The sequence below is a fragment of the Vanacampus margaritifer genome, chromosome 2 (genome assembly GCF_051991255.1).
Source record: "Vanacampus margaritifer isolate UIUO_Vmar chromosome 2, RoL_Vmar_1.0, whole genome shotgun sequence".
Classification (NCBI taxonomy): domain Eukaryota; kingdom Metazoa; phylum Chordata; class Actinopteri; order Syngnathiformes; family Syngnathidae; genus Vanacampus; species Vanacampus margaritifer.
This window is the reverse complement of record NC_135433.1, coordinates 10,403,566-10,430,592: the sequence shown is the minus strand read 5'-3', so window position 1 is coordinate 10,430,592 and position 27,027 is coordinate 10,403,566. Positions and strand designations below refer to the sequence as shown.

At 39.9% G+C, this 27,027-nt stretch overlaps 1 protein-coding gene across 2 annotated transcripts in view; it reads right to left on the bottom strand.

Annotated features, from left to right (window-relative positions):
* Positions 1–20,427, bottom strand: part of cacna1ha (calcium channel, voltage-dependent, T type, alpha 1H subunit a) — a 106,401-nt gene extending 85,974 nt beyond the window's left edge. The window contains exons 1-2 of one of the 2 annotated variants that reach the window (XM_077556096.1): positions 20,053–20,427; positions 18,706–19,150 (exon numbers count right to left, since the gene is read on the bottom strand). In XM_077556096.1, the coding sequence (XP_077412222.1) occupies positions 18,706–19,126 (421 nt within the window). In that variant the 5' untranslated portion in view covers positions 19,127–19,150; positions 20,053–20,427. The remainder of the gene's footprint in view (positions 1–18,705; positions 19,151–20,052) is intronic. The other variant, XM_077556099.1, reaches the window with a different exon arrangement.
* Positions 20,428–27,027: the final 6,600 nt, after the last annotated feature.

Below are 27,027 nucleotides of genomic sequence, written 5' to 3'. Positions count from 1 at the left end.
GTGTTTGAAAACGGAAATGTGTGGCTAGATCAGAGGTGTGCAATCTCGGTCCTCGAGGGCCTGCAGGTTTTGGAGGGTTCTCACTTCCAACACAAGCTGATTCCAATCAACAGGCTCGTTATCAGGATTATGCAGAACTTGCTGATGAGCTGATCATATTTCAGCTGTGTTGGAGAAGGGCAAAATGCAAAACCTGCAGGACTCCGGCCCTCGATGTCAATCTCTGGTCTAGAGGAATCACTAGGCGTGACCAGCTCAGTGGCTTAGTGGTAGAGTGTCTACCCTGAAACTGTGAGGTTATGGGTCAAAGACTATAAAAATAGGATCCATTTTACGCCCTGCTTGGAATTGGTGGGTTAGATCACCAAATGATTCCTGAGCGTGACCCCTGCTGCTGCAGCCCTCAGGAGATGGGTCAAATGCAGCCAACAAATTTCACCCCACTTAGATGGGTGTGACACTCAAGTGGTACTTTTTTTTGGCAGTCCTCTAACACAGATTAACCAATATTTTGGTTTATGACCAATTTGTATCGGTTGACCCAATCGCCAATATATATTGGTTAAAAACACCTACGATTCTAGTGTGGTTGTTTTAACCAAAGGATCTGTCGGACACAAAACTACCAGCTAGATTGGTCAAATGTAACCCTTTTTTATGGGGGGGAAGGGGGGTGGGGGGGTCAATTTGAACAATCCGTTTTTAAGGTGTACATTGTAATTGATGCCAATTGAAATGCATGGGGAGATAAATAAATAAATAAAAATTCTTCAAAAACTTGCAATGTTTTATTTATATTTAATGACGTCATTGATCAATCTGGCAAATCAAGACATTGGAGCCGATCACCAATCTGGCACGAAATGCAAAATATCCGCCAATCCGGATGCAGCCAATCAGATGAGTGTAAAGTCTAATGTTTACTCATCGCAACATGGTTCCACACATCAAACAAAAGCTTCCACCACCACGTTCTGCAGCAGTGCTACTCTGTTGCCTAGTAACCAGGTAGAGTTTCTAGTCCAGCATTTGTGCCAAGACGAGCCAACTGTCCTAGACTTCTCCCTCTACCTCTCTCGCCCACACTCGCTCTCGCATTACCCTCTCTCTCTCTCACACACACGCACGCACACATAAACGCTGTTTGAAGTTGTTTCAATGAATGGGCTTTCAAATTCACCTGACGCGCTTCTTCACCATCAATAGCCACTCTGCCGTCAAACTAGGTTGCTCTAAGTCATACTTCTTTGCTCCGTTTTTGCAGAAAAGTGCCAGGCAAAATCTGCATCTCTTGCTGCTGCTGCACACACTCACTCACTCACTCACGCCCGCGCAGGTCGGCCCATTTTGTAGACAAAGCAAGAGGCACGTGCTGCGGAGAGCAAGAGAAGCTGCAGTTTTCAGAACTCTCAAGAGATATACAGTTAAGTATTCAGCTGTATGCATTATTGGTGAACTCTAAAAGCCTCTCGCTCATGCGTGAGCTTTTATGTAGCCGCCCAGTCAGTGTAAGGTACAGTGAAGATGCTTATATTTGTTAAATAAAACAGATTTAAGGAGGATTTTCAAAGGATAAAAGTGAGACCTTAAACAATACCTTAGTGCTCTTAGTGCTAAGATCATTTGATATGATTTTTTTATTTTATTTTTTTTTTTTACTGATATGCAGTATAGAGAAAGAAGTGAATTTAAATTGAAAGGATTTCTGGGTTGAATTAGGGTAGGAGACACAAGCTGGAACATTGCAGTGATAGGATCTCAAGCTCTCCTTCGCTCCTCACGCACGCACGCACACACACATACACTAGTGTGCTGTCTGCATTGCCATGACAACATAGTGCTGGATGCTGATGGCTTTCCCAGATCTTTTATTTATTCATCCGTCTCCGCCTTACTTACTTTCAACCCGACACACACACACACACACACACACACATGGATGTGGATCCTCACACACGTGTTCATCCACTCCCACACATGCCCCATTTAAATGCTGGTTTCAACATCAGAGCTGACTCCACACAAGGAATGTGCAAAGTGTTCCTCCGCAGGAGCGAACGCGTGCCAGTGTTTATGCACGCGAGTGAGCGCTTTTGACATCTTGCTTCCCCAAACATTGTTAGGCAAACTCAAAAAGCAGTCGTGGCAAAATGGGCCATAACAAACAGACTGCCTCGCTCGGTACGCGTTTCTATCATTACGAGCATCTTTTAGGCTGTAATGTGATAAGCAACAAGGCGAGGGCTGCTGTGTTATTCATGGTTGTGGGGAACCGACTCAAAACATCCGAAAAACACACCCTCGCGTACATGCACACGCACATCACAAAAAAAAAAGCTCATTAAGGACAGCGGTTCAACTATTCAACAGCAAAGGCAACAGGGAAATGTGACCTCAAAACATAACTGAATATTAAACACACTCTTGCTGGATCGAAGACAGTAAGGAGCTCCTGGCAAGGTTCCGCTCATGACCCCTGACCTTGCCAGTGTCCTTTAACCGACCCGTCATTTCCTCCTCAACACATGAACTTCTTTTGGGGTTAATTGGCATTCTTTAAAGATCCCAGTTGGGGAGTATGAATGTTTAAGTGTACCTGTGTAATGTCTGGAGACGCACTCACCTAATTACACTTGGCCACTGTCTGTCTACGGTAGATTTAATCCCACTGCATCATTACCTCTGCCAGTTTATGCCGAGTTAATTAAAAAAAAAACGAGAAGCACAATGACAAGTCTCTTCACTTTTCCAGCTTGTGTTTTTATTCAGTCACCCTTGAAAAAGCATCCCGATTATTCTTGATTCTGAATGCGTGTGATTGTGTGCGCGTGCAGGTTTTAATATTGGGGGGGAGGCATAAATGATCCACTCCCCTATGAGCCACCACTAAAATAGATAAGAGAATCCACAAGTGATTTGTTGCATTTGCAGTCAACACTCACACAGAAACAAAGAACAAAGACACGAGAGGGGGGGACAAACAGAGCAAGCACCTGGTATGGGCTGCAGCTTTTTTTTTGGGGGGGGGCGGCGGTTTGGAGAGAAATTGTGGATTGGGAATTTTTATAGACCGATACCGATACTGAAATCTTCAGTACTCACCGATATTAATACAAAGTGGCAAAACCATTAGTACTTATGATGCATAAAAAATTCTGGAAAAACAATGACGGATACATTTTTTTAAATGACATATATATATTCCAATTATAAGCAAATTTCTTTAAAATTGCATGACTTTAATGGCAATTAGATTTTTTTCTCAATTTGCTTACAAAAGTCATTTTGCATAGATCACACAAAAATATGAATTAAAAAAAATAGATGAATAAAATGAAACAAATGGCCAAGAAAAAAAGTTCAAATCAAAATATATATATTTTTTATTTATTATTTTTTTTAAAAAGGGGAAGTGAGTACAAATTAAGAGGAACATATATTTTATCCAAACCTAAATACAGAACAAAACAAAAGAAACTGCTTGTTTACAGTGGACTAGTGCATAGTGGCCCTTTGGCAAATATTAGCTGATTTTTTTGGGGGGTTGGGTAGTAAAAACTGGCCAATTCAAATGTTTTATAACATGGTGAAGTCATTTATTTTCATGGCAAAATACTGTTGACGGTATTTAAGATATTTATAGACAACGAATGGTCACTGTCGGCCGCACATGCTCAAACACTCCGCTTGGTTTCAGATCACCAAACACTGTCCAGGCATGGCGGCCTACGAAGCGGTGGACTTTCCGATCAGCACTTTCCGGCTGCCCCACGGAGCTTGGCACTCGGAACCATCAATGTTACTCCTACGCTTTACTGTGCAGGAAAATGTTCATTGTTTTCCACTGGACAGCACCGCAACAGTAATTCATCATTATCATTGATGACCTGAATATAAACAGTAGGTACTGTGGGCGTACGTGCTAAGATGTAAACTGGTTATCGTACTCTATTTTTAAGGGTACAGTAATTAAGTAAGTTTGAAGATGTTTGTAAGCATGTGAAATTATATGAATTGTATTGGGATCATAGTTTGGGATATATTTAAGGTTATTTTAAACTATTAATATAGGCAACTGTAATGACTTTTAGAGGAGCTGCAATTATTTGAGGAAATTTGCTGTTCATGGTTGGGCTCGGCCACTACCCTTCACAAATAACATGGGGTCAACTAGTGCTGTGTCGTACATGTACGTTTCGTTCAAAAAGAAGGGGGGGGGGGGTTGCGTAGACGAACGATTCGATGAACGAATCTTTTGAACGGTTCTTTTTAATGAACTGATTCTAAAGATTCAGTTCATTTAAAAGAACTGTCATGCCAATCACTAGGGTCAACTGTATTCACAGATCTGAAACTTCATGTCTTCTCGTTTCATAAATTTTTTCTCCAATCTTACCTTCCCTTCACAGACTTTTTTTTTTTTTTAAGGAATAGTAAGCTAAGTCTGAATTCATTATATATTTAACAGGGTTCCCAATCAGAAAAATATCTCCATGACTTGACTTGACTTAATCTCATAATATAACTTAGGCAACAAGCTTTGGTAATGGTGGAGTCACACATACTGTATACATGACAATACAATGATCTACAAGATGCGTCCACAACATTACCCAACAATTGAGACGCTGCCATAACATGGATTATTACAGACAACGTTAAAAGAATTACCAGGCAGACATAGAGAGAGAAAAGCCACTGTGCTAAATTATGCATTAAATCAGTGCATTCTGTAACAGTCTATTACTCAATCAGCATTACTGGCTGTGTTTGTGTTTTTGATTCTTTGGCTGAATCCACCCCTGAACATGGCCAACCTGGCTTGTCTGATGATATCAGGCAACAGGCTGCAGGACAGTTAAGCTGGTGACAAGTGATGCATGTCTCGCAGGTGGCAGATGTCTGTCTACAGCTGTTCTCACAGCAGCAGCCATGCATTTTATCAGCGATGAGCACACTTGCAGTAGACGGGAAGAAGGGTGGATAAAATATGTTTGTTTATGTGTGTGTGCATTTGTTTAACACAGGGATGGGCAACTTAAATGCTGGAGGGGGGCACCATTTTTCATCAGTGATACTCGAGGGCCTCACCACGCAATTTGATGTATGACAAAAATGCTAGCTTAGCTATGGACAAAATATGTGAATTTGTGCAAAATCTTAATATATTACATTTTTCTAATATTTTATTTTCAATGCATGTACTATAAAAGACCAACTACACTAGCCCAACATTTTTTTCCCCAGTGCAAAGGGCTCTTTTTCATAAAAATACCATTCAAGGATGGTACAAAACTGCTGAAAAACACACAAACATTAAGTGTAAGAATTTCACAAAAATGATCTCACTCAAAATTTTAATATTATTACTTATTATGTTTGTCATGAATTTCCTTCTAAATCTACAAAAAACTATTAAGACTCGGTGCAAGTGCAACTAAGCCATCTGCCATCTAGTGGTGATTGATGATATTACAACTTAAAACTACAGTCGCTACGTATTTGTCGGGAGGGAACAAACAAACCTAACAGATAAATGGTTGCTGTAATTAATTCTGTTCTCACAGAATTACTCACCGTATCCTTGTTGAATTTGAACAGCGAGAGGCGTTTTGTGCATTTTTATTCGTGCCTCACATTTGAAGCGACAGAGTTTGAAAAGTAAACATGCAACTGTACGTTGTCGCTGGCTTCTCTTTTTTTACGTCATCTTCCAACCCTGCTGGATTGAAATATTTTCTCTTATAAGATGTAAAAAAAAAATTGCATTCCCACATTGTTATAATGTGTAACTGTCATAGAAAATGGACTCACGCAAAACGTTCCCATGTAAAGAAAACTTTGGTTCAGGTTAACACTAGAAGTGGCTAGCATAATACACGCAAAGGCCTAAGGGGTGTAGGAATAAGGTGGATAGAATTTTTATCAGCGTTTTTTGGGGGGGAATTATTTTTGTTTGTAAAAACATTTTCTCATTTATTTATTTATTTAATTTATTTTTGAAATAAATAAATAAATACCTATTTATTTATTTATTTATTTAATGTAATGTATTTTGAAATAAATAAATAAATACTAAATAAATGAATAAATAAATAAGATCTAAAATTGCATGAAGACTTGCTACACATCCGCCCATCCATCCATTTTCCGAATTGCATTCCATTGTTATTACGTTTTACTAATAACAACAGTTTACTTGTTTAATAATACATTTTATAGTGATACCATTTTCAAAACATTCCCTGTAGAGTATTTAAAAGCATTTCTTATGAGGAAAACTCTAAATCTGAACAAATCCAAGAGGGAATCAATCCATTCATTTTCCAAATGGGTTTCCCCATGCATATCCGTGTTGCAGGTGAAAGCTGGAGCCCATCTCTGCTGACTTAAGACAAAAGGCACACTACACCCTGGACTGGTTGCCAGAAAATCACAAGGCACATATTGAGACAAACATCCATTCAAACTGACTTTCACACCGGTACTGTGTTGGAACGGAACCCGCGTTGTATGCATTGAAGTCTGTCAGGTGAACCACTACATCAGTCACTCACCTGTCTGAGGGTAATCTATATTTTAAATTATGACTGCACTCAGGAACAAGAGGGCGGGAACGGGAAACCCAATATTGGATTCTGTCAGATTAACCCTGTGACCCGGGACACAGGAGCACCTCCCATGTTGACCTTTCACCTCTGATACCACTGACTCATGTATCCTGTGATGAAGTGCAACCTAGCTAAGCAGTTGTGGAGCAAGATGGCAGCATGCTTTCCTCAGCATCCAGATAATGGCGGATAACACCTACAATGCTTTCCTTCGATCAGGGCTGTCAAATTCATTTTTATCACGGGCCACATTGTAACTATGCTTTCCCACAGAGGGGCATAATGACTGTGAAACCATATATATGTATATGAACATTTACCTCCAGCGAGTAGTTAGTGTGACTGTACACATGCAGGTGATCGTTGGGGCTACCTTTAGTTCCAGATCATTTTGTGAAGCAGTGCGTAAACAGTGGGCCTGCGGATAAATAAAGATCTCCTGAACTGGAAGTAATACCACAACGCATTATCAAATACAAACACACATGCACCTTTTCAACCGTGGTGGACACACACTTGTCTATCCCCGTTTTACTCAAGCTTGTACACACAATCGCACACTGTAGCATGAAAACATTTGAGGGCTTTCAACCGATTGCTTAACATGATGCAATTGCAAACACTGACGAGTGACTTTCATTTCACATCAATTGGCGTTTTAATTAGCACAGTGCCTTTGTTTACAGGATTGTTATGTACAGCGGAAGCTTCAAAGTCAAATGCGGTTTAAGTTTATCACGATTTTGAAGAGTTTGCTGCCAAACTGTGAACATGCTGCACAAAAGTAAAGGCAAAGGGGGGGGGGGGGGGTACCTACATAATTGTGTACAAAAGTTGCCTTTTTTTTTTTTTTTTTTTTCCCGTGCTTGTACTGTCCCACAGTTCATGGTAAAGTGTGCAATACAGGACATCATTAAATCAAATTTGATTATTGAGTATGCGGAACAAATGTTGTGTTCAACTTCATGATCTACTATAAGCTACTTGATACAATTATTAAGATTGTTAAAGTGGAAATCAGCCTTAAACATTTCTTGACACTAATATATTATATGTGACCTGAATAGTCTAAACATGACATTCTGATTAATATTACATTTTTGGAATATGAGTTATGAAACAAAATCCAGCCGTTTTGAATCCATCTCAGGGGGCGGCCATTTTGCCACTAGCTGTCGACTGAAAATGACATCACAGTTGCTCAGGGCTCAGGACACAAACAATCAGAGCTCACCGGTTTTTTGAAGCTGTGCTGTGATTGGTTGTTACCTGTGACCTGAGCAAATGTCATGTCATTTTCACCTGATAACAAGTGGCAAAATGGCCGCCGCCTGTGATGGATAAAAATGGCTGGATTTTGCTGCTTAACTCATATTGCGCTAATGCAATATAAACCAGAATGAAATATTTGGACTAGTGGGGCTGCATAAAACATTATTGTCAAGCTTTTTTAGGTAATGTGGTCATTCTAACTTGCTTCTGAAACCGTTATCAACTTTCCTTTGTGATATTTTCCCAAGGAATTAATATGTTGTTGACACAACACGGGGTGTCAGTGTGCTGCTACTCCTTCATTTGCTAAAACGACACGACTTTTACATCCGCTAATCACACAACGGCCTGATATTCATTGCTTCTACATGAAAGGTATCGCCCATTGACAACATTACAAGACTTAAGAGAAGCTTGGCAAGATAACCCTGCAGTTAATCAGCTTCCGAACAAAGACCGGAGATAGAATGGGGAATAGGGGAGATAAAACTTTCTTTCAGAGAGTTACAGCGTATGCAGATAGAAATCAGCGCGTGTAGACGCACACAAACTCAAACGCATTGGAGGTGTGGATTGTGCCAGCACTTAATACGTCAGAGAGGCAGGGTTGCTTCGTCTCCGCAGCGATGCACACCTCGTGACCTCCAATCTGCTGTTAGCACAAGTACTAGCCAAATATAATGAGTCATCAAACGCAAACACAGACCAATATGCGGAGATAAATACACACGGAATACAGCAACACTAGCACTGATGCACAGACCTGTGCAAACGAAATCCCAAAATACTGACAGGAGGTGAGCCTCAACCTGCTGATTTGATTTCAAGGTCATTGCAATTTGTCATATACACACAAATTGCACCAAAAAAACACTTCTAAAAATCATCTGGAAAAAAAAAACATTCAAATGTGAAATACTTTGATTTAGAGCTCAATTTCCCAACATCCAATAGGTATGATTACATCTACGAAATATTCCAATGTGATCATGTAAATGATTCAGCACAAGAGCCACGTAATTTACGAGTGCGCCTTCTACAGCCTTCGCTTGGATTCATTTATGGAGGAAACATGAGGCCATCTTGGCATGCTTACTGACTGTATAGGGTGACAAATAGAGACATGAAAACAGGACAAATCCACTCATTAAAATCGATTAACCTTGTCTGGCCCCGCAAATCTGATCTAATCAGCTCCAGTCATCTTGGGATTCTATTACACAGGTTGTTGTTTTGATCGGAAGAAGTCATTTTTTTAAGCCTTTAAACAACAAAACAGTTAAAAATGGTTAATAAAAGTCTATTGGCTCTTTACAATTCCATTTTTATTAATATAATACTGCAGTGCTAGAGCAAATAAAGCCTGATTTTGATACTATTTACTTGATCAGAATTGTGTGCATGTTTTGTCTCTGTAAAGAGGTTATAAAAGTTTGATGTTATATTGTGTCCAATTCAAAAAAAAGACAAATGTCTGTTGCTAAATAATGTGCACGCCTCTGCCAATTCTGAATACAAATTACAAAAAATTGCTACATGAAGGAAGCTTTTTACTGCCGCAAGACCAATACTGGATTCGGTGGGTCACTGCCGCACTTAACCCGAATGCAGGCAGATTAAATCTATCATTTCTTTGGGTGCAATTTTATTCGTATCTGCACCAACATGTCAGGTCTCCTGGCCCTGCTCTTTGGTGGGTGCTGGGACCACGTGTCAGACATCACCAGTCACAATCAGTGGCCTACTTAAGATGGTTCCAAACCCCACCTCATTGCCAAATCAACACTGTCAAACCAGAGTTTGTGCTTCCGGCCATTTTTTTTTTTTTAGCTTTATCAAGTTCTCCCAGCTTTTTGACCCTGCCTTATCTCTTGCATCCTCAGATCGCCTTGCACTTTGGCAGCTGATCTTGCATTCTGCAACCAGCTTACTTACCACTAGCGACACTTGGACTCGATTTTGTAAACCGGAACTGGACAATCCACACCATGTTCAAGTCAACATCCAATACATACCATGACTCAACAAAATCAAATTGTATCGTTCACGTGTCTTCAGTTTATGCATTTGGGCCCTCCACACGCCGGGATTCCTGACACTAAATGCCAGATTCCAGGCCCAGGAATCACATTTATTACCTTGACTTACGAGTTTTATTTTTTTCTGTGGCCAAGCTCGTAATTCAACATACTTGTATATTTTCTCCTTTGAAATGAACTGAAATGCCATTAATCCGTTCAAGTGTTTTTAATGAAGAAAAATACTACCGTATTGTGTAAAAACAAGGAATGTTCAATACCACTGTTTTAGACCGATTCCACCAGGAGTAGGACTGCTGCTCATAGTACTGATACCACTAGTACTTTTGATACATAAAATTCCCCCAAAAAACAATGACATGTAATTTGAAAGAAATACCTATACTCCAATATACACTTTTCCTTAAAATTGCATGAAATTAATGGCAATTTTTTATTCCTCCAATTTTTTAATTTGTAGTTCGTGATCATGAAACGGCCACAAGAAGGCGGCTGATAAAAGGCGCGAGTACAAATACTTTGAAATAAGGGCAGGTATTGGCACAATACCGATACCTGATATCGGTACTCACCCAACCCAGCATCCCTTTGGGATGTAACAATATCCAAATGTCGCATTCCAATGTTATCACAATATGAACCTCACGTTACGATAATTATCACGATATTGTGGGAAGGATTGCAATATTAAAAAAGGTTATGATAACGTAAAAAAAATAGCTCATTCTGCTCGTTTTGTACACAACAGCAATGCACATAAACAACATACAATCTCTAATAACACTTCCTTCACATATTGACTCGATTCACAAGCATATTACATTCACCTTCATCTGACGATTAGCGTGGATTTTAAACATCGAAGGGCCAAAACATGCCATATAAAAATTTAACTGCACAAAAAACTAACCACCAGAGGGTGCTAGAACTGCACAAATGGAAATCAACTTGACATTTTTAACAGATGTGTTGCTTTTACAGTTTTTCTCCATAGGTTTGGCACATTTCTTGAAACTGAGATGACATTTTCAAAACTGCAAGATTATTGGGCCAAACAGATTTACATTTGTGCACAACCTTCAGTTCATTAGCAAAAAGCACATATCTATCCCAAAACTGCTCACACATGCTTCACTCCAAGTTCCTTTCCCAGACAAAGAGTCGGTACAACTGCAAAGATCCTTCTCACTTGCTTTGGCTCATCTGCATTCACTTTTTTTTCGCTTTTGCCAAAAGTAACTTGGATGATTGTACACAACACCGTGGATCATCTGCAAAAGCTCATCTATCTCCCAAAACAGCTTACCTATGTGTCTAAATCAAATTTCTTTGTCATACAAGTAGTCAGTGCCCCCAAAATGCATCGTCCCTTTGCCATTCTGTGAGCACTGCAGGTCAAAATCATTAGATGTTTTGTCACAACAGCAGAGGTGCCGCTAACAAAATACTTATTATAATAAGTAACTAATTATATATAAAACTGAGGGTAAAAAAATTATTTACAAGAGCAGTTTTCAAAGTTTGCGGTTTGACATACTCCACTCACAGTCAAATAGAGTCAAATTTACTCTACAGAATTTACTGTGTAGTCACTATCGTCACCTTTGCACTCTTGGTCATCCATACGCTGCTCTTTGTTTGGCCAAAGGTTTTCATTCACGTCACAGCCGATATTTACCCTTGCAATGCTGCGAGGGGAAAAAACGGCATAAATGTCTCAACCATCCTCTTCACTAATCCCCTGTTATATGCTGGACTAATTTTGACAATTGAACAGATGATTTTGCATATTATGATTTACACACTGAAATCCTGCTGACATGTTTTCAGTTGGAAAATGTGCTAAATGTGGGCACGTTGTGCTAACTGTAGGCTAAATGTACACAACCATTTGCACAGATCCACTGAGGCAATTGAGACATGTAATAAGACGTTGGCAATCTGATGAAAGCAATGAGAAATGCCATTCAGTTGACACCAATTGTAAGGTCATTTTGGGATTTGTCCAGGGTATTTTGAAAATGTTATCTCGGTTTCAAAAAATGGGCCAAACCTATAGAGAAAAACTGTAATATCATGACATGACGACGATGATACTGTGGCAGTTTTAATATCGCGATATCACGATATTGCCGTTATCGTTACATCCCTAATCCCTAGTCCGTAGCATTTGTGTGGTAGAGGTGTGTTTAGTGAGGGGCTGCATAATATGGAGTTGGTTAGTCTGCATCATTTTACATTTGTGGGATTGACTGCTTGTCTCCCTGAAATTGCATTGACAACTACATCTCTCCTTGCTCAAATGTGCGGGCATCACAGTACCTTTAATGCCCCATTTTATTTCCTCTTCACTCAAGCATGTCTGAAGCTCGCCTATTCTGCCTCACATAGCAAAGTAAAGCCAAAAACATCAACCAAAAAACAGCTTGTAACTCGAAAGACATTGGGGCACTCTCAACCTAAACTTAAAAAGGTTTCAAATTTGAACTCCAGTGGCAGAAAAGATGTGCCTCATCAGAACTCACGCACCAGTTGCAGCACAGACACGTTTTTGTCCGCCTCAGCTTGAAGATATTTTAAGTTGACTGTTGGCCTCTCTTATTTTATTTAGTGTGAAAGAATTTAAAAAAACATGATCAAAGTTGTATCTCTCGCCCTCTCTTGCTCTCCTCTGTACAGACCCAGCGCCCTGAGAATAAGTCAAAAGTCCATTACATGAATAACTGTAATCACTCGCAAATGTGATTGCAGCTTGAACTGAGACCTGCATCAGCTCGGATGTTTTTGTCGGAGAGAACAGCACTCGATCAATGATGCCCAACATCATAAACATGACGAATGAGGCATGTTGTGTGCCTCTAATGCCGTTCTGTTAATTGTGTACCCAACTATCAACCAGTTTTTACCTTCACGCATGATCGATGGCTTTCAAATAGCAAATCAATCATTTGCCGGATTCTAAGCGGTAGCCCAGCATTCTCTCTGAGTTGCAGATGTCTGGTGAGTGAGTGCAACCGCGTGATATAACCTTCCAGTTTAAAACAAATAGTTATCATGCAAAGTCAAGTGTGTGACAACACGTCTCATTAATTAGCTATTCGATGCTGGTACGGACCGTCCTCACTGATGCTCAACAACAACATCTAAAACATCACAAATCAGATGCAAGTCTAATATGTGGCCGGCGTGAAAATAACTACCACGAAGGCTACTAAAGTACAATTATTCAGAGTTTACGTTTTCCTGACTTGAAATCAATGCTACTGTAGATCATTTTAGGATTTCATGCAGATCTCTGCACGACAGTTTGCATACACACAGCAGCATTGTGTTGAAAAGCTGACATAAATACAATATATAATACGATATTTCGGGTGACTGCCAATAATGTGGCCCTAAGTATGCGCTCCAAATGTCCACTTGGGTCTGCGAAATTACTCTACTTAGTTTTAAAATACACTCTTGATGATGCATCAATTTCACCCTCAAAGGCTTTTTAGTAAGTGAGCTGGTCGCGTCTTTCGTTTTAATGGATAGGTCATTTGGCACTGAACGTCCATATGAATCTACAATATTAATCTCAAGAGGGTATTCTCTGCTGGCAATCCCCCAACTGATGATACCTGGTTATTTTGTGTTGACCTAATGTGTTCTGGAATAGCAGGAAGGTGATTGAGGTGTATTAAAACGAGTACAGACGCTCCCCTACTTACGAACATTCGAGTTGCGAACAACGGTACATACGAACATTTCTGCGCGTACAGTATGTCGAAAAATGTTCGGAAAGAAATGCTGTAAGTTAGATTTTGTATTGCGCGTAGTGCTTCTTTCCGCCGCTAATACCGACGATTGGCGCTGTGAGAGCTCATTGGAGGCTGAGCAACGTGGCGAGGAGGAGGAGGAAGAAAACGCCGGTCCCCATGAAGCAGGAAATAACTTTTAAAGCCGATTCCAGCGACGACGAAGAATCTCTCATGATATAAAATCCTCCTCTTCCTCCTCCTCCATCATCTCCTTAAGCATCGAGTACATCTTCCAAAAGTAAGTTAAACTTCATTTTATTTATCTTATTACGTACATGTACATACTGTGTGTGTCTTTCGCTCTCTCTCTCTAACATACGTAGTACAGTACAGTACTGTACGTATTCTCTCCATTTTATTAAAAGTTTTTTTCAGTACAAACCAATGCAGGTTTCTTGTACAAGCCTTAAACATACTTATATAAACCTTCAATATACTTATATAGGCTTTAAACATAAATTATAATACAAAATATAGCACTGAAGCAACTTACAAACAAATTCACCTTACGAACGATCGTCCGGAACGTAACTCGTTCGTAAGGTGGGGAGCGTCTGTATGTCTCATTTTTTCTTCTTTTTTTTAGGAATCTCTGCAATGCATTCTGACATGTAAATACATCCCCAATGTGCACAACAAATACTCTCATGTTACACAGCGGTTCAAGTTGTATGGAGGCAGCTTGTTAGAGCAGTGTTTCACATGTTTGCCTAACAGCTGAGAGGTTCTGGATTTGAATCATTCCTACCTTTGTGGAGTTAGCATGTCCTCCTGTGGCACTACAGCATCCTCTCACTTTCCAAAAATATGCATGTTAAGTTCATTGAACAGTAACTAGTGCATAGGTGTGAATGGTTTGTTTAGATTTCCCTGCAATTGGCTGCCAATCATTCCAAGGTGTATATAAGTATGCTTTTTTTTTTCTTTCACAAGTGTATAGTAATGCTTTTTTTTTTTTTCAACCCTTGGATGGTTGACAATTTTTTCACAAGTTTTGAATAACCCTTGAATAAATTTGGCAAATTTTCCATTAAAAACCTATTTCCAAAACTTGCTAAAACCCCAGATTTATCAAATTTGATCTAGCCAGTGTATTGTGTACAGACTAAAATGTGTAAAATTTGCTGAAAACTGCAGTTTTATTCCAAATGGTGACATGTCTGTTTTTGTAGCATGACACATCTCCCTTTCCATCAACCTCCAAGCAGAGCAATGGTGTCAACAATCCAACATGGTCTGAAAAACAGGGCCCAGTTTCATTTCACTTTGTAAAAGATGAATCTTTTTCATTGATAATGAATCATTTTGACAGTGTTGAAAATAATATTTTCAATGTAGGTTAAAAATAGAGAACTAACAGGATGCAACAATATTATATTTGATTCAACCTTTAAAGTTGAGTTCCCATGGTAGGGACATCCTGGTTATTTTACAAAGAATTATAAATTTAATATAATTTATAATGTTTATTTTACGGAAGCGTGTTGCATTCACTTGAAAAAAAAAAACAACTCCTGTTTTTCTGACAATTTTTTGGGGGGCGGCTTTGGTTTTTTGATTATTTTTTTTTAATTTTCTGTTTTTCTGAATATTTTTTTCTGTTTTTACTGAATTTTTTTTTCTGTCCAAAATTATTCAGAAAAATAGGGGGGGGGGGAATATCAAAAAAAAAAGATTTTTTTTTCTTCAAAAAACAAAAAAAAATATTATTCCAAAAACTGAAAAATAATTATTCTAAAAAACAGAGCTGGTGTTCTGTTTTTCAGAGTTTTTTTTATTTATTTTTTTACCTCTGAACTCCAAGTGACTTGTTGCAGACTCGCTAATATTGTAAGCGGACACTTTCCCGCATACCTCCATATGCAATAAGATGGTCATGTTTACTTACTGGCTCTCAATAAAGGAATGAATGTGTATACTGTATTGTGGTTTGTTCTCTAATCTCTGAGGGAAACCCCCTTTAAAATAATATTCAGAAAAACAGAAAAGAAAATATTTAGAAAAACAGGAAAATAATTATTTTATAAAATAGGGAAAAATTACTCAGAAAAACTGGAAAAAAAATATTCCGAAATATTAATTAATTTAAAATATATATTTTTTAAACAGGACAAAAAAATCATTAAAACAGAATAAAAAATACTCAAAAAAACAAAGCTCCCCCCAAAAATTTGTCAGAAAAAAATTACTTATTTTTGTTTTCAAGTGAATGCAATACGCTTCCGTACTATTTGCTCTCTTGGTCCATTCAGAAATTGAATTGAATGACCCAATACTGTGTGTACAATATATAACCGCCATTCATTATTTTACTTGCGCACAAAATAATGATTCTGTTTCTGTTCCTCCTCTTTATGTCAAAATACATCACATTTTATTGTCTTTGCTTCATGTGGTTTAAATGTCATTTAAATGTTAGGGCAGTTTCGCATCCCATAGAAGGCCAGCCAGCCTCTAATCGGTAACTAAGCCCGGTCGAACACAGGTCGTAAAGGAACTGTCACACAGAGACCAAAACAATTACACAATACAGCAGAACGTCATGCAGGATTTTTACAGAAGAGAACTGAGGACATCTCACCTCAGAACCAAGCAGCTACCGGCATCTACTGCTGCTAAACACTACAATAAGGAATCAATGTCTGTCACGTCAGACTTTGTCAGATGAGGTTGCAGGTATACCAAAAATGTAAGTGGAAAAAAAGTGTGAATCACATCCCAATTTTTTTTTTTTCACCACCCACGGAGCCACATCAAGAACATAGATGGTGCAGCGGTTTGTCTTCAAGTTATTTTCCTGATGTTTGGATTTGGATGCACATCATGTTCTTTTCTGTCACTGCTCCCGAATGGTAAAACATCCCACAGATGAGAATTGTGCAGGCGGCGTATTTACTTGAGGGCTCATAAAAAGATACCAAATCGGACATGAACTAAAGCTAAAAATTGATTTTGCATTGCATCATAATATAAAAATGAATGGTTCTTAAGCGCAAAATGGCTGCCTGACAGAGATGTGCACACCATAAAACATATATGAGGGATGAGTGCATTTTGCCTGCAGTTAAAACAGATTCATCCTGTAAAACAGGTTCCCTTAAAGTGAAAATAGAGCAAAAATATATAGTAATAATTATACAAATTACAAATGCACCTGTAACGCTATGAACAAAAAAAACAAGGAAATGTATGTAGCATGTTAAAGACACAATGGGATGTTTCCTCTGAATAGGCTATGATGCAATAGTGTGAAAGTCAGGCAGAGTTTGGGTTCCCTAGTGACTAAAGTCTCTAACTTTAGTTTTTGCTTACATTTTTACTTTAGCCCAGCCTATTCTCGTGAGAATTTTGCATTACAAAAATGCACTCTAATTAGTGGGAAAATGACTCAGTAGGCATACTAAAAAAATTAAAATAAATAAAAGAACTTTTAATTTTGGGGTTAAAATATTGTGATCGAATCACAAATAAAATGATGGCAAAATATAATGGACACTGCATTTTTTTATGTGATTTATTTTTCCTCAGTTGCTTCTGTACTCTTGTTGGAGCCTATCCAAGCTAATTTAAAGCGAGGGGTGTCCACCATTCAAACATACTGACACTCACATTCTGCCTACAATGTACCTAACATCCATGTTTTTTTATAATGTGGTAAGAGGTTGAAGTACCTGGAGAAAACCCAAGCAAGCACAAGGAAAATGTGTGTGTAAAGTCAACACAGGTAGGCCTATGCCAGAAATAAGAAAATAAACTTCACTGAACACAACCTAATTTAAACGCGCATACCGTGGACAGAAGAATCCTCATAAAACTACAGTTGTGAATTTTTTGCTCGTGCAGTCTCACCCTTTTAAAACAATGGGGGCAAATATAATGCAAAAAAAAAATCATTACAAGGTCAAACTGTCATAATTTGTGCTAAACTGTGCATGCAATTTAAGCACAGTATACATTGTAAATTGTTAACTTTCAAAGTAATGTAAAAAATAACTTAATAAATGTTAATATTGCCCTGCGGTTGGCTGGCAACCATTTCAGGGTGTTCCCCGCCTACTGCCCGAAGACAGCTGGGATAGGCTCCAGCACCCCCCGTGACCCTTGTGAGGACAAGCGGTTAAGAAAATGGATGGATGGATGGATGTTAATATGCAGGCATAAAAAGAAATATTTACAATGGATTTAAAAAAAAAAAAAGTCTACACACCCCTGTTTAAATGCCAGGTTTTTGTGATCAAAACAAAAGAGATAAAGATAAATCAATACCTTTCCACCATTAATCGGACCTATATAACCTAATACAAAGAGAGAGAGAGAGAGAGAGAGAGAGAGAGAGAGAGAGAGAACAAACTTATGTTTGAATGTGACTGGTTGATTTCGAACACAGCAACACCCCAAGCTAAAAGAGGGCCCGCACACGCAATTTACCTTTCTCTTCTCTAAATATTTTTTAAATGAAATTGTACAGGTCAAAAGTCACATTAATGGTGGAAAAAGTTTTGAAATGATTTATCTTAGTCAATTTTATTTTATTTTTTTACATCACAAGCACCCGACATTTGGACAAGGGTGTGTGTTTAATATCTACTATAGCGACACATGTATAATGCAAAGGTGAGCCTCATCAAAAAAAAAAAGTGCAAGCTTTCATGCTTGCTGAACTGTGCTCTTGTGAGCTACACTGATGCCTCACATCCCAACCTTCCCCCCCCAAAAATGATTCTCCTACTCTGAATAGTATGACCTAGCTCAGGAGCCATTCGACCAGAGGCTCCACTGTAGCTGGATCACAAAAAAGATATGTCAAATTTCTCAGGGAGCAGCTCAGGATGAAGCTAAATTACTACATGGCTGCAAAGCCAACAACAGCATGACTACAGGCACACTTGTAATTCATGACTCACAAACGCAGAAGTGACGACAAAGTTGGTCTTACCAGATGTCAGGCACACTTAATTTTCCATGTCATGAAAGGATATGGGTTACACACAACACGAAGACACCAGTTGCGAGGCCGCGTGGTTTGCTTTAAGCAGAAGAAGGCCATGGGGGCCAGGGCTGGGTACGGCTGCTGCTCCTCCTCCTCGGAAACACAGTCTGGATCCCGTATGGGAGCCATGATGCGAACTTCCAGTGTTGGTCCAACATCCACTTCCAGCTCCGCTTCCTGCACTTCCTCCTCCTGCTCAACTTCAGCTTCTCCTCTGTCATCATTCCTCCTCCAACTACTACAGCTACCGGTGCGCTCCATGTGCTCGTCATCACAGAGGCCTCCGGGTTCTACATCATTCTGGTAGGATTTCACTATAGCGAGTCTCACCTCCTCCAAGACCTCCTCCTTCTCCTGCCCCTCCGGGCTATCTGCATACTGAAAGTGCACTCTCCCGTCGCCATCAGTCATGATAGAGCATCAGGCCGAGCCACTCTGAGGGGAGGTCAAGAGGAGAGGAAGGTTAGCGAGAGGTGCACATTGGGAGGGGTCGCAGGGATGGGAAATGGACGTGCAAAGATCATCCAAAAACCAGTCAAAGCAACATTTATGCTTTCTTTGAACCTTATATGAAGCTCCCTTTCTAAAGATTAATTTCCTCAGGAGAAATATTAAAATTCATGGAGAAAAAAACATTTGCATATACATTAAAGTATATTATACGTACATAATTAACCACAATTGGGTGGCTTCATTTAGGAAGCGTTGTAACTGAAGGTATCTGGAGCCACAGAATGCCAGTGTGACGCTGTGGAACTAGTGGGATTTCTCTCTCATTCCTTTATTCTCTCTCTCTCTCTCTTTTCCTGTTGCTATGTGATGAACAGATGGACTGCTCTGTCTCTAGTCTAGTGGAGCTTTTGGAGCCCACTCCACGCAATGGTGGCCAAGAAATGCGCAAAAAAAGGAGCGAGGGAGAGAGAGAGAGAGAGAATAAAGGAACGTGACTCCCGATGTAATAAGTAAAATACCATTTTATTTTATTTTTTTTAAATAGCCAAATAAAAATAAAATACATCGTCAAACGAAGTACATTTCATCTCACTAGCTGCGTCTTGGCTTTTGTTTAGAGAAACGCACCTGGCAAGTCGTAATCGTTCCATATAAGGTCAATATAAAAAATATATTAATCTTCACATAATCACACTCCGCTATCTGTTCAAAAGTCATAAAATAATAATGTCAATCGGTATCAAATAATTAGCCCTCGTGCTGAAGAGGGAGCGTCCATCATCGTTTTGCCATTAAAAGTGCACACGTTGACTCAACACGTATAAAACCCCTTTTCAGATTGCAGACAAAAGGGTATAAAATAAAAGTGTGTTCGAAAATGATACCTTAAGGAGACGGAATAGGAAGTTCCCATAAGCATGATCCGCTACTTTGCTTGTTTCCAGTGCGCCCAGCAACCTGGATCGTGGTTGTGTTCCCCTCTTGGTCCACTAATATCCTACTTCGGCTTTCGCTCGGAGATGGAAGCTCATCTCACAGAAGTTAAGAATCACAAGGCGAAAATGTCTTGCTGTGTTGTTCAATGGAAACATCTATGCGCATCCATCTTCTCGGGTGTGTTGGCGCAGCGTGGAGCGGAGACGCACGCAGACTGCGTGGGCTGGCTCGGCTCAAGCTCTGTGGAGGATCTGAGAAGGGAGGGTGGGGGGACCTTGCCTGACTCGGGAACCCTGACATGTGACGTGATGTCCGGCTTTGGAGATGTAGTGCAGAGTAAGAGACACGCACGCATGCACAATAAAAGGAAAAGAAAAGAATAAAACCAGCATGCAGGAGCAGCGTGGGCGCACCAAGCAACGCTGGGTTTCGTGCATCTCTATGGAGTCTGCAGATAATTGCAGTGGAATCAAAAATGTATTAGGCTGCAGTGTACTGTTCTTGAGTCAGACAAATTGGAGTTACATGGTCAACTCACAAGCCAAAAATATGTTTTGTCCATACATTCAAATAAGCCTTTACATTATGGCAGTGCATTTGTACACTTCTTCATCCCTATTTGAAAAAGCTCTTGTAACAAAATCAATTGTTTGGCACAGTTTTTTTTTTACCCATGACGTAACATCAAGTCTATCAATTTCTTATCTGGATTTATTACCAGTAGTTGCTTGATATCGGAGCACAGGCTGGGAATCAAACCCTTGCCGTTTGCACAAATTACAGCATACACTAGAAGAGCTTAATACAGCTCTCATTAGATTGTGCAAGTGTACCTTTTATTATTCACTCAGTCTATTGTAACAATCTCTTTCAGCACTGCACAATGATATTGTCATTTATAATCATTATAGTTAGCGAGTGTTGTCCAATTTGAGATCTGTGCTTATTTTTGAGTGTGTTGCACTGATGCAAAAGACTACATATGCATAAAGTTTGACGAGAAGGAAAAAAAACAACATATTTTGCTTAACATGTTGTTTACCAAGACTCACATATTACAAAAAGATTTAACAATGGGCCTATAAAATGAATAAAAATAAAAATAAATGATGCAATGTTTAATTGTAATAAAGGAATTGAATACTATTACCAAAACATTTGAGGTATTTTTGACGCTCAGCATTTGTGCCTATTAACATCCCTGCTGTCAGAAGCTTGTCTGGCAGCCCCTCCTGGATCAACACTATATCAAGAAGCTGCCAGACACGGCATAGTCACAACTACAGCTGCCCACTATACATGAAAATCTAAGCAGCAATCATATACCATAAGTTTGCGAGAGAGAGAGACAGACAGACAAACAACTTGACCATTTGCCAAAATGCAACAGTAAGAAAGGAAACTTTTATTTAAAATCATAATGATTCTCATGAGCTGAGAAAAAATACAATACCAAGAAATCTGAACTTATATTAGCGAAACACTTCAAAAGACTGCTAACTGCAGCTCAAATTCATCAAAGCTACTGTAGATTGGAATAACAGTTGAAGTTATTTAAGTTATGAAGTCACCGGCGGTGAGGTATGCATGTGACTGAAGTTCCTGCTTAATAACAGTGTGCAAAACATTCTATAAACTGCTCATTCGGGTATAATAATGTTCAACAGGTCTTTTGATATACAGTGGTACCTCGGAGTGCGAAGTGTTCAAAATCTGAATTGTTCAACCTCCGAAACATTTTTTTCCCATAGGAAATAATGTAAATGCAATTAATCAGTTCCCAAGCTCCAAAAACAGAAAATTCCTATTTTAATTTCTATTTATGTTTTTTTACATTTATACCCTGTACATTTTTTTAAACAATAAAAAAAGACTTTACCTTTTTTGTTGGAGTATGGAGCACCTCCGGGAGTATTCACGATCTGACTGGAAATGAGCAGTGCATCGTCTCAACTACCGCAACGTGAGCGCTCGGCTTCGCTCGGCTTCGCTCGGCTTCGCTCGGCTTCGCTCGGCTTCGCTCGGCTTCGCTCGGCTTCGCTCGGCTTCGCTCGGCTTCGCTCGGCTTCGCTCGGCTTCGCTCGGCTTCGCTCGGCTTCGCTCGGCTTCGCTCGGCTTCGCTCGGCTACCCGTTTTTAAGGTATGTTCGGCTTAGCTTGCTTTGCTTGGGTGTTCGAACTCCGAGGCATTTTTTACTCAGATTTTTTGGTTGAAGTCCGATTTGTACGAGTTCCGAGACGTTCAAACTCCGAGGTTCCACTGTAGTTTAACTCTTTCACTGCCAGACGTTTTCAGAAACGGGTTGTTCCCAGTGCCAGCCGATTTAAGCATTTTGACTGATCTTTCAAGGTCCACAGAAAATGTTGTGTTTGGACTATGGAAACACAAATACTACCAAATGAAAGATTGGACTCTCATCTTTCATCAAAAAAAAAGTTTGTTTCTACCTTATTCCGTTCTTCAGTAATCAACAATAGAAAATGGTTACTTTCACCGAAATTCTCTGTTTTGAAACAAAAAATGGAGAAAAAGAGCTTTTTGTGAAACAATGTTATTTCATGCACTCTAGTGAATTCTACACTTCTTTTTGTCCATGAATGATGCCACAAACACCTAAATAGTGCTTTACTTCTGTAAAACGCTTTCACCAACAATGAAAAAGTGTTTTTTGATTGCAAAATACGTTTATTTCCATTCAACAGTGTAACAATTTGACAAAACAATTTCGCAAACTATTTACAAATGTGTGCAACTGTGGTACTACTTACAATTATGTGGATGTTTCAAATACAGTTTTTCTTTTTGTAACGCTCTCCTGCGTGCAAGGAGACGCCGCTGGACTCGCACAACAGTTTACTTTCGAAAACTTTCGCGTGCAAACGTTACACTTTCTTGACCGCCTTTTTTTCCGGAGAATAAATAGCAAGTAGCAGACTGTACACACTCCTCCGATGAATATGCATTGGACTCGGGGCACTCTCCGTCGTCCGATCGAACGTCCGCCTGTGCGTGCTCGTTTGTGCTGCGCGTTTATGACGCCGTCATAGCCGCCGCGTCAGCGGTTCCAATTTCGCGTCAAGCTCGGATTCACCATCATCGATGATGATCATCGTCGTCATCAATGTGCTCTTTGAGCGTTGGTCGATGCCTTTCGTCTTGTAAGTGTAGAGCTGCTTTGCAAACGGGCACCACTTCCTCCTCAGCCATCTAGCTCCCCCCCGACGTCTCCTACTGCCGCGTCAATGCTTTCCATCCACGGAGTCATCACCCTCATCATCATCATCGATGATGATCACCGTTGTCATCAATGTGCTCTTTTAGCGTTGGTCGATGCTTTTGGTCTTTGAAAAAAACGGCTCGGGCGTGAGCTCCTCGCAACCGGTCGCCATTTTTCCTTTGTTTTCCATTCTGATCTCCTGCTCGACGCTCTAGCTCCGCCTCTACTGACGCCCACCCGATCTTGTCAAAAGACAGTCATCGCTGCCCTCCAGGGGCCAAAAATAGTCCTTAGGCACAACAGACCTAATTGAAACTTTCACCACAGATGCGGAAGGCTTCCCCCCACCCGTTTCAAAAAAAATATATAATAAATTGGATGACGTCTTTTGACGTCATTGGCAGCCCTCCGTAGGTTTTTACTTGACGTCTTTAAACGTCAGTGGCAGTGAAAGAGTTAATAACAAAATGAGTAAGACTTAATAAATGAGAATAAACGACACATTTTGGACAATTGGATGCATAGCTGCAATGTCAATAAAAGCCAGTAACACTTACAACTGCAAAGGGGGACCAACTTCATATTTCTTCTGACTTCCTGTCCAGGTGTCCAGATAGATATGACAGACAGCCTTGAGTGACATTGACCTTAACATCCACCTCAACAATAGTGTTCTATTTGTGATCAACAAGATGAGAGCAAACAATGTAAATCAGCTTCAGTTTCAGAAAAACGGACAAGAATAACTTTTATTTGCATTTCTGTGAGTGTGTCTTACCAACACTGGCATGAAAGTGGAGGATTACAAGAAACCTCAAGACCTCACCAGTGAAAATCTCCAATAGAGACAATGAGATTCTGGAACATATGTTCACTAATCCTGGGTCACATAAAATGAACCTGTTCTGTTAAAGCCAATTAAACCAAGCTAATTACTTGTATCTGTGGAGATACCGCACAAGTAGATGAGACCACCTAGACACATTTTTTGTGGATTTCCCCAATCTTCCTTTAGTATTATTAGATTTAGGCCATGCGTCACTCAGTGATTAAAACAATCTCAGGGCCAGCTTGTGGCCCCAGTGAGTCACCCTGTCTTGAAGTGGATGCTGCGTCTTGTAGACGAATTGCAATCAGAAGCAGTTTATGGAGGAGCATGTTCTGTGTGGGGGTTGCAAGCGCTCATTCTCAGCTGTGCGCAAACGCAAGCAGGGCACTGACAGATGAAACCTCCTCAAGCGCACACCCTCCTAACACCTGTCCAACTCTCCCACCTGTCGGCCTCCCATCCCCCAGGATTTAACACACATAATAGGCAATCGTGTGCTTTTCCTATGACAGCCATCAGCAACAACCAAATACTTGTCACCAAAAAAAAGAGAGAGAGAAGAAAAGAACATCTGGAAGAAACTGTGAGTTTTCGCCCCGAACACTCCACGCTGAAGGGAAGATACAAACCAAAAGGCGCTGTCAGAGTAAAAAAAAAGTCAGGGCTCTTTGTCCTTAACCTTACCAGCAAGCTGAATTCTTCGGAGTTTGCGCATTCACAAACTCTGGAGAATACATCTTACCACTCCCGCTGATACTTTTGCAAACCGACCTTTTCTTAGGTCAGACCAATCAGGCGTCGTTTAGGGCGGGACGAAACAAAGCCTAAAAACCGAGGAATGGACGCTGCAATTAATTCTGTTCTTGCAGAATTACTCACCGTTTCCTTGTTGAATGTTGAAGAGGCGCTTTGTTGTGCATTTTTATCTGGCAAAGATTTTCGTGCCCCCGAGACCGAAGACGACATTTTCATCCGTTGCCTTAATTGGTCAAAAACAAACGTACAAAGATGCCGCAAGCTCAAAGTATTGTACAGCAAGTCCCTCCTTTCCCGAACGGATCGGTCGAGTGAAGTCCCAGATTGATAATGTGAAGAACTCCCTCGAGTGAATCACAATTATCAATCTGGCTTGTGAGGTTGCTTTGCATTCATCTGGGCGTTGGTGGATCATGCATGATGTAGAAAAAGCTTTAGAATGACCCTTTTGAACGGTACAAGGCAACTTTACGTCAGCAGACACACATTCAAAGCAGTAAGATTCCAGAGTACCCATACACATTGTTACCATCACATGCTTTTCAAGTTAAGGCACAATATATCATTGTTTTAACATTTTACTGTGGTTAGCTTTTTTAAAGAATATTTGGAAACAACGTCTGTGAGTTGTGCTTAAAAGTATTAGCGGTTAACTTATTTCTATAAACTTGTTTGACCACTAAGAATGTTGCCTAACAGTTAAAGGTTTTATGAGTTTAACCCTGGAAACCTTTATGTCTATTTATATTATTTGCGATGGGAACATTTCTTTTCAAAATAGCCACCATCCTGAAACTGATTATTTTCAACCTTCTAAGTTCCATTGTATTGTATGTGTTTTTACATTGCGTTTGGGGGCAGGTTATGCAGCTGTGACGAGGCCAGGGGGAATAATCAAACCTTTACCAAACATTACCTTCTACAAACACTAAAAACTGATGAAATTCCTGCATTTCTGAGGCGGGGCAAAAATGACTAGACAAACAGTGGAAAGAACCAATCAGTGAAGAGCGGACGTAACGTCAAAAAAGCGACGTGCGGAAGCCAAGTTAGAAAAAACTAAACAGTGGACGGAGACAAAGTTAAGTCAACATGGCTAGTAAAAGAGAGACAGTAGTGATTAATGACTTATGTGGCTTTGGTAAAAAATTGATTATGAATGTTATATGGACGAGGGCGTACTTCATTTCAAATTTGATTTGCCCGGCCGTTTTGACCTGTTTTCTGCCTTTCAAGAAAGTGGGTGTGGCTTGCCAGGCTAGGAAAATCTTGACGCTGAATGTTGTTGTTTCCCCACGTAAGTATACCAACACAAATTATTTTTTTTTTTTTAGTAATGCCAGGATATCTGAAATATATTGAAAAGGATCATTTAAAAACTAGAGTGCGCTGCTATCCAAATAATGCATTCAATCATTCCATAAGAGGGGAAATAGTCACCTAGATGAGAAAATATCTCTTGACAGTCTTTAATTCCTGGTACGTTTTGCTTCCCATCTAAATGAAGTGGAATAGGCCTGTGCATCTCACATATAATCAATACTTCTCTGTCAAGCCTTCTCGCTTGCACGCTATGTCCCAACCACTCCCCCATCCCCCAACATCCCATCATCCAGTATCCTCCCTTCCACTTGGGCTCCCACGCTTTTATCATCCGCCTTGCTTTTCCCATTTCCGTGTCTCATCTGTGACCATCACGGGTGCCTACTAAATGGGATGAGTGAAGGCAGCGGAGAAAGAAGAAACCCTGTGAAAAGGTTCACAGTTCAAAGGATAAAAACTGGGCAATGTAACGCACAATGTCACTTACATTTTAATGATGTCTGGCTGCAGTGCCATGCAATCAAGTGATGAATAATCTAATAATGGTGGAGCAAAAGCAAAAAAGGGCCTGAACACACACACACAAAGAAAAAGGAAAATGGCAGCAAAATCCTATCCAAACAAGCGTGCTTTGTGATCCTCGCACAAGGATCAAAGATGGTGACGACAAACCACACGGCTCTTCAGGAATAACGCTTGAGATGCACATCATTTTGATGGACTGCTATATTTTACTCAATACTCCCTCCCATCCTCCCACACCTCTTTCTCGGGGGGGGAGCTAGACTTCCCATTAGG